Source organism: Rutidosis leptorrhynchoides, chromosome 2 (genome assembly GCF_046630445.1).
Source record: "Rutidosis leptorrhynchoides isolate AG116_Rl617_1_P2 chromosome 2, CSIRO_AGI_Rlap_v1, whole genome shotgun sequence".
Taxonomy (NCBI): Eukaryota; Viridiplantae; Streptophyta; class Magnoliopsida; order Asterales; family Asteraceae; genus Rutidosis; species Rutidosis leptorrhynchoides.
Genome location: NC_092334.1, coordinates 608,952,928 through 608,962,087, shown reverse-complemented (window position 1 = coordinate 608,962,087; position 9,160 = coordinate 608,952,928). Strand labels below are relative to the sequence as shown.

The 9,160-nt window shown below is 34.4% G+C and overlaps 1 protein-coding gene across 1 annotated transcript; it reads left to right on the top strand.

The window, feature by feature from the left end:
* Window positions 1–7,056: 7,056 nt before the first annotated feature.
* On the top strand, window positions 7,057–8,301 carry LOC139889998 (serine/threonine-protein kinase WNK8-like). Its single transcript, XM_071872906.1, has one exon. It carries the CDS (start codon window positions 7,057–7,059, stop codon window positions 8,299–8,301), a length of 1,245 nt encoding a protein of 414 aa, XP_071729007.1.
* The last annotated feature ends 859 nt before the right edge of the window (window positions 8,302–9,160 follow it).

The window sequence follows — 9,160 nt, the reverse complement described above, 5'->3', positions numbered from 1 at the left end:
GAGTACATTGCCGCCTCATTGGCAGCTCAGGAAGCTGCATGGATGAAGAAATTCATCGACGACTTAGGAGTGGTCCCTTCCATTCAGGACCCTCTTGAGATCTTTTGTGACAACGAGGGTGCGATTGCTCAAATCAAGGAACCTCGTGCTCATCAAAAGACTCGTCACATTGAGCGGAGATTCAACTACATTAGGGATGAGGTTGAAAAGGGAAAGATATGTATTCACAAAGTTCACACAGATCAAAATGTTGCGGATCCACTCACGAAGCTTTTACATGGGCCAAAACATGAGGGACATGTTTGTGCATTAGGGCTTCGACATTCTAGTGATTGGAATTGATCTACTTTATGTATTGTAACGGAACGAATTAGTTCAAACTCATTAATATAATTATGGTATTAATTTAAATTATGAGTCATGTTCCAATTTAGCATATTTTATCCATGAATAAATTATTATTCTAAATTCCGTAGTTGATCACATTTGTGGGAACAAGTGTGAGGTCTAGACTATTATGAACTTGGATTGGTTAACATTCAAATGGTGAATGTAGGGCAAGGTTGCAACCAAGGTTCATAGATATTTGTGGGACACAAATATTGGAAGACCCGCTCTCAAGATTACTATATGGAACCTTTGTGGTTGATCACATGTAATCTTGAGTAAAGGAGAATATCATTATATCCTCTGACCTGAGACACATATTGGGTTCAGATATTCACCGAATATTGTGCCTTGATTCTTTCCTTCGCTATTCTGAAACATGGTAGTACATAAGGGAGGTTTCAGGTATGGTACGAAGTGTAATGTCTAGGACGTATGTAGTCAAGATGGAATTTGTCCCTCTTATTCGTTGAGAGTCAGATGTCTAAGGCCTGACAAAGTTAAATCTATAAGAGAGTGATCATTCTATGTCTCTTGGATTTAACATGACATCTAGGGCAAAAGGATATATTGAAAGATTCACCTAAATCATATTCGAAATGGAAACTCGAAAGGGATGATGTTATTGAATGGCACTAAGTCATAACATGTTGGGGGTGATGGACGGTCGTTAGGTGGTATCTGTCACTTGCATTAATTCCTTATGTTTCTCGTGCAAGTGGGAGATTGAAGGATTTTCTTGTGCCCGAGAGACATAATAAATTAATGTGGCTTACATGTTGTGATCCAAGTCGGGTCATACCCAATAACAAGCTATCAACACTTTATGTATTTGTTTTGACAATCGGATCATTAAAGCAAATACACGACACTTGAATTTTAGAAATTGGTTTTCTAAAATAAATGCTAGATATAATTATTTGGATAATTATAAGTTACTACATGTTGTATATTATTTATATAGGTTATAAATAATATAAAGTGTATGTAACATATGTGTGTTGCATTTTATTTTATAAAAGGCTTATAAAATAAAATACTTACAACTAAATGCATGTATGTTTTATAAATATGTAATAAAATATAAAATAAATGGAAGGGGTGGGGGGCCATTTTTTTGAAGGCTCCTAGGTGCCAACCACCCTTCCTTGATTACTCCATATAATTATGACTAATACACATGCATTGGTGCAACTTTTAACACACTCTTTGACTCTAGCATTTTGAAAATAATACTTGCAATTTCCTTTGGTTGATTTTTGCAAGTAATTAAGTGTCTAAAATCCTAACCAAGTCTTGGGTGTTGATTATTGCTTGTGGGTATCAAAGATTTGAGGCTTCAAGTTAGAAGTTTTCTTCATCTACATCATCTTCTTCATCCTAGTTCTTCACCTCCATTTTGGAGTAGGTATAAACATCTAACTAGCTCTATTTACATTTAAGTGTATTTTCAAGACTAGATCTTTAATGGATTTCAAATTTAAAAGGGTTAAACTTTACATGCATAAACTTGAAATTGCTTCCGCTTTATATATACATATACACACGAATTTATATGTAACAAAATGGGTTTGTGACTTTGTTTATGTATTGAAATCCATCAGAACTAAGTGTTTGGGAGTCCTTTCAATTTGAGTTTTGATTATAATATAATCTACTCAGATTGGATTGATATTTTAGAGTTTATTTCGCAAGAATAAAGTTTTAAAGTTTTCGATGGCTAACCAGCTCTGAATACAAACCAGCACGGGTCGTTACAAATTAATATCAAGGCAGCTTTTAACGAAGTTCTGGTTAAAATGGGTTGAAGACTAAGTTCATTCAATTGGGTTTGATCTGGTTAAGATTACTCATCATTGAAGGGAAAGAACATGAAGCATCTCAAGAGTGAGCTATTATGAAAGAAGAGCCAGCACAATGAAGAGCCAACACAACGTTGAATCAGCTCAACGAAAGGCCAGCAACAAGTTGAATCAGTACAACGCGAATGATCAATGAAGAGCCAACAACAAGTTGAACCAGCTCAACAAGAGCCAACTCAAAGAACATATGATAACTTTCGACTTTAAAGGTTACTTAAGAGGCAGCTTTAAATGAAGTAAATTCGACCAGTAGATGAACCAGCAAAAGATGCTAGTTTAGCCAGCAGAAGTTGTTAGTTCAACCAGCAAGAAGAACCAGCATATTTGTTATTTAAACCAGCAAATAACCCAGCATAAGTTGTTATTTCAAATAGCACGAGGGATCTTTAGATCCAGCACATAAAAGTGATAGTTCAACCAGCATGAGTTTTACTTAGTCTACATACTGATCACTCAGCACGATGGAAGCTACTTCACTCAGCTCTTATAATCAATGTTTGACCAGCACTGATCTTTGATGCTCAATCAGCATTGGAAGTTAATTGTGACGATCGCTCCAAATCCATATGGACAATACGTCATTCATTGATTTCATTGCGAGGTATTTGACCTCTATATGATACGTTTTGTAAATATTGCATTCTTTTGAAAAGGCACACCATAAATGAATATTTAAATCAAAGGTCTTCGACATCTGATGATTTCTACATATAGACAATCACTGTAAATAATAGTTTACAATAGTACTTCCATTGAAAATGCAGTCAAAATAAGATACATGGTGATGATTTGGAGAATGCAACGTTTCCTTGAAAAATATGCCATGTATGACTCCATGCACATAGCTTATCTAACATATAAGCAAACAGCGAAAGACTTCTACGAAACCTGAGAATAAACATGCTAACAAGTGTCAACACAAAGGTTGGTGAGTTCATAGTTTTAGTGTTTCGCATAATCTGTATATAAAAGTGGATCACAAGATTTCAGTTGTTTCATCCAGAAACGTTTATCAATAGATTATATAAAAATGGATCACAAGATTTCAGTTGTTTCATCCAGAAACGTTTATCAATAGATTCAACATAACAGAGCACCCTGGTAACTAAACTTGACGTATATATAATTTGTACCCTTTGTATAATCATCTTAATAATACACGCAAACTAACGTGTACGCTTCTCAAATAGCATACGTCCGTTAAAAGGCTAGTGCTCTAGCTCGGACGGGGATATCAAGCCCTATGGATCCATATACTACTACTCGCGCCCACCAGTTCTTATAACTGGCAGTTAACAGTTACCAAAGCTAAGGGATTTTCGGTTCAAACTCAGTGTAGAATTTAGTATGTACTTGTATCCATTGCGTTTAAAATAAATTGCATGTATTCTCAGCCCAAAAATATATATTGCAAAAGCAATTAAAAAGGGAGCAATGAAACTCACAGTTTAATATTGATATACAATATTGCAGGAAAGCACGTAGACGCATCGGAGATGATAAATACGAGGTTTGATTCACAAAAATACCCCCGAACATTACCCATAATTTCCTTGGCAATAACCCATATTTTCCTTAACTCTAGCTCGCTCGGAAACTCGTTTTGAAAATTACTTGGACAGCACTCCGTCGTAATATTTTATGTACATTATTATTTTTGTATCGCAATAATAACACTAATAATAAAAAAATAATACGATTAATAATAATCTTATTATTAATAATAATAATAATAATAATAATAATAAATAAATAAATAATATTACGGAGTATATATATTTGTGTATGTGTGTGATTTTAATCGAGCGAAAACACTGGAATTTATAGATGTGGCCTGACAAACACTACCATGCGATCGCATGGGTTTGAAGGCCTGTGGCCATGCGATCGCATGGCCTCCCCTTCCAGCTCACATATTGTTTGTCATCAAGCTTGTCGACATATTTTAAAAATAATATATATTATATATAATTTATATTAATTATATATATAATATATTATATTCACGTGCATAGTTGACTTGTAATTTTCGTTCCGATAAGTCGTACGTCGTCACTCGACTTATGTCCCGGTTTCGATTTTTCGAACGTCCTATCGTATACTGAGAAAACTTGTACTTTACGTTTCGTGAATCGTACCTTTGTCAAAATATAGTCTTAAATCATCCATAAACAATACCACTGTAGCAATTCACTATAGCAAAGTCAATTTCACTGTAGCAAATAGTGATTTTCGAAAACACTGTAGCATTTTGGGTACTGTAGCAATTTGAAAATGTTACTATCGTTTACTAAATAACTTGAAATTATATATATGTATATATCTTTTTAATATACATAAATCAGTTTTTAAATACACATTGGAAGTTATTTATAAATAAATTTTAATAATAAATATTTCAACTTATCATATATATTTAAATAGATATTTAAACCAATAAGTTTAATGTACGGTATCAAATAATTAATACATTGTTACCTTTTCAAGTTATAGTATATATGTATCTATTTACATATAATTGTTCGCGAATCGTCGAAAATAACCGAAGGGTATTTAAATATATAAAAGCAGTTCAAAAATTTTGAGATTCAGTTTTACAGACTTTGCTTATCGTGTCGGAAATGTTAATCATACAAAGATTAAGTTTAAATTTGATCAGAAATTTTCGGGTCATCACATTAATGATCACCAACTTTGAATATTCTTGCCAACCAGCATAAAACGATGAAGTTCAACCAGCTTGAAACGTTAAAGTTAAACCATCCAGCTTTTAATGATGAAGCCAACCTACTTGACAATCTTCCACGAGCGCTTATACTTTGAAAACGTTTAAAGCTATTTCAATTCAATAACCAGCTCAAGACATGTGCGTAACACATGTGTGGTTGATTCTAGAATGTTGGGTTGTCCAAGGAAGGTTCTTATCTATCGTTGGCTGCTTTTTATCATGGAAGGAGCATTACAAAGTGACAGGCTTTTTCAGATTTTGTCTTTAATTCTTATTGGCTAATTTGTAAATGCTTGTACTTTTTGTCTCTTTTTCTTTTTATGTTTTTGTCTTATTCAGAATTACCTGTATTGTTTCCTCTATAAATAGAGGTAGATTATCATTGTAAAACAAGGTTGATGATGAATGAAAAAGTTTGATAGAACTTATCTATTTACTAAAATCTTCGCGTCTTTACGAATCTTTGATTCTGGTGACTACTAGTGGTTTCTTTATCAGTGTTTGTGGTGTTTCTTTATCAAACATTGTGGCAAAATTCCAAATCTTCATTTCTGAGTTTATAGTTGTGGTGGAATCTTTATCAGCTATAATCGAAGGTGTGGAGTGTTTCTAGATTGCTGATTGTGGTGGTATCTTTATCAATTAGGAGTTAGATTCTTAAATCTTCGTTTCATTCTCTGTAATTGTGGTGCTTTGCTTTATCAGTTGTGGAGGTGATTTGGAGTGTTTCCTTGATTCTAGTTGTGGTGGCTTAACCTTTATCAGTTAGGGTTGAGATTCTCTATCTTGGTTACTTGTTCTTGAGTGTTTACACTCTGTTCTGCTGTGTTTGTTGTTCGGTTTGTTCAGATCTGTTGAAGAAGAAAGCTTTGAGTGAAAATGCGTTTTTAAAAGTCATAATTACGCATCATTATGCGATCAAGTGCCGGATTCTCATACCCACCTGTTTTTCGAGTGCTCATTCTCAAGACTAGTATGGAATCAAATAAAGCAGCACATGGATTTTCCGATATTCAGTGATTCATGGAACGACTTTTCTCTATTTGTAAACCCATTTGTCAAAAGAAATATCAGTCGGATAATTGTTGTTAAGCTTATATTTGCGGCTACTGTTTATATTTTGTGGCAGGTGAGGAATAACAGAAAGCGTAGGCGGTCGGTGGATCAAGTTTATGAGACTATTTACTCTACGGTCAGATTAAAATTGATGCCGATTAAATGGAAGAATACGCCTCAAGCTCTTCGGCTTAAGTCGGATCGGAAGATTTCTTGATTTATGTTTTTGTTATTGTACGTACGTGAGCTTGTTGCTCTGGTAGCTAATAGTTATATTGGTTAGCTTGATTGGCTGAGAGACTTTAGGGCTTTCCTTTTGTCGTTTGTGCTTCATTTGTAATCATTATTTATTCTTTTTCATGAAGATTCGTCGAGTAAAACCATTACCCCCAAAAAAAAAAAAAAAAAAAAAAAAAAAAAAAAAAAGTGCCTAGACGTAAGTGGCCTAATTATTGGCCTTTCAAAAAATCAGTTGCCCAAGTTTTGTTAACATATCACGCATGCAGTTTCTTGTTTCTTAAATTCATAAATAAACCGTATTCTTTACGCAAAAAAATATATAAACCGTATTAGTAATAATCCCGATAAAATAGTTTCTCAAACCTATTTCTGAACTAAATTTCTAATATATTATTATAAAATTACGTGTTTAGCCTAAAACTAATAGAAGCCCATGACTCTATTTAACGTGATAGCTATATTAAACGTGGTGATTAAGAAAACAGTCTATTAATGCGTGCTTACCAATCTACATATTACAAAAATCAATTAAATACTAGTTACTTTCTCTATTACTAATTATCTATATGAATTTTGTTGAAAATTGTTTAATTAAGACTCTGATCAACATACGTCGGTCGATTATTATTTCTCTATTGCTGTGAAGCGCTTTTAGAACACAGGTTTTATTTCGTTTCTTAATCTTTTCTGTTTTCAACGTTTTCATGACTTGTGAACGTTTTTAAAACGAATAAGGTTTTACTTGTTCAGGTTAACGTGTCAACGTTTTTTTATGATATAATAATGGGTTATAAACTTGAGTTTAATGTGGCGGATGACAATGATGGTTTTGTTGAAAGATGTCCGCAAGATCGTTTTGTTCGATATAATGAAATTCTTGGAGAAGGAACGTTTAAATCAGTTTATAAAGGGTTTGATGAAGTTGAAGGAATTGAAGTTGCATGGAACAGAATGACGTTAGATGACGCGATGAAATCTCCTGTTGAGATTAGCTTACTAAAAAAATTGAAACATGACAACGTAATGAAGTCATATGTTTCTTGGGTGGATGATAAGAATAAAACCGTTAACATGATCAGTGAATTGTTCATCTCGGGCACGTTGAGGCAATATCGCGAGAAGCATAAGAATGTCGATTTAAAAGTTATCAAGAATTGGGCTAGGCAAATTCTACAAGGTTTGGATTATCTACATAGTCATGATCCGCCGATTATTCATAGAGATTTGAAGTGCGATAACATATTCGTTAATGGAAATCATCGACAAGTGAAAATTGGAGATTTAGGATTCGCAACGCTAAAGATGCAACCCACGGTTAAAGGTGTATTAGGAACTCCTGAATTTATGGCCCCTGAAGTATGGGAAGGCGAATATAATGAATTTGTTGACATCTATTCGTTCGGGATGTGCATATTAGAGTTGATTACTTGTGAATATCCTTATAGCGAGTGTAGAGATCATGTGCAAATATATAGAAAGGTTACTAGAGATATAAAACCGGCTGGTCTTTCGAAAGTCAAAGATCCACAAGTGAGGGAGTTCATAGAGAAATGTTTGGTTCCCGCATCTCAAAGGTTGTGTGCGAAAGAGTTACTAAAAGATCCTTTCTTTTCACATGAAAGTATGAAGGATCAGAGCCTACATGAGCCGGTTAACTTGATAAACTCGCCAAAACCTAACCCATGTGTGATGGACAACAACATTACATCTACCGATTCGAGTAGTACAAACAACAGCCCACGTTGTAGACCAGTTGAGGTTGTGTGTGTGAGCGAAGGGAACTACATTAGGTTGAAAGGGGTGAGGAATGAGGATGATAACTCGGTGATCATGGTAACAATGACAGTAAATTACTTTAGTGGTGCGCCGAAGAAGTTGGAGTTCCCATTCTATATGGACGATGATACTGCACTAACAGTTGCTCAAGAAATGGTTGAACAACAAGAGATTTTGCAAGAAGATGTTGATGTCGTAGCTGAGTTGATTGATTACTTGATTAAACAGTGTGTCTCGATCGAATCTTTTTGATATGATGTAGAAAGTAACTATTTGTACTAAGTAATACAAAGTAATGATGGTTTTTTGGGTCTCTAGTTATTTTATTTGGAAAAACCGTAACGACCATGTGCTCGGCAATAATCCAACTAGCCCTCCAAAATTGCTTTCCGAAATTCAATCCAAATGCTACGAGTGGATCAATTGTCGTGGAAAGAATGTTAATTTCTTGAGTGATTGTTTTGGATTACCGATGCTTTAGCATCCATTCGCGTCTCTCAAAACAAAGAAAGGAATAGGCTAACTTGGAGGTTTTTGCTCTTCTCTCTTTTGGTCATTTGGCTAAGAAACTAAGTGGGTCGGATTGGCCTACTTTGTAGCCGTTTAATCGACACTGTAGCGCCTCTTCTTACCCGGCTTGACGTTTTCAAGTTGCTTTCTATCCATGTGGCCTCAGAGTGCAAGAGTATTTTCCTTCCAATTTTATTCCTCGAGTTTAGATAGCATTGTATAGTTTTTAGTATTATATAATGTCGAGTCTGTAATTGTGTTTATCCTTTTGAGTGCCCTTGAGGCAACCCCTATCAAATAAAGTGGGAGCTGGTGAATTATTAAAATAATTAGTTGGCATGGTAGGTGAATGCTTGGTCAAAGTTTGGTGCCTACAATTTGGAGAATCAAATTTGATTTTGGCAAGGATATTGTCTGCATATATAACGTACCATCATTTCTAGCTCTATAAATAAGAGCTCAATTCAAGCTTATTTCTCATCTCATATTCATTCTTCAATCTTGTATTCTAGTAGATAAATAGAGAGTTGTGAGTATTAATCTCCTAATTACAAGAGATATAAAGATTGATACTTATCCTTGTAATTAGAGAGAAAGTGTA

Bases quoted from the DNA above. Each gene is read 5' to 3' on its own strand.
- LOC139889998 (XM_071872906.1), top strand. From the start codon at position 7,057: ATGGGTTATAAACTTGAGTTTAATGTGGCGGATGACAATGATGGTTTT.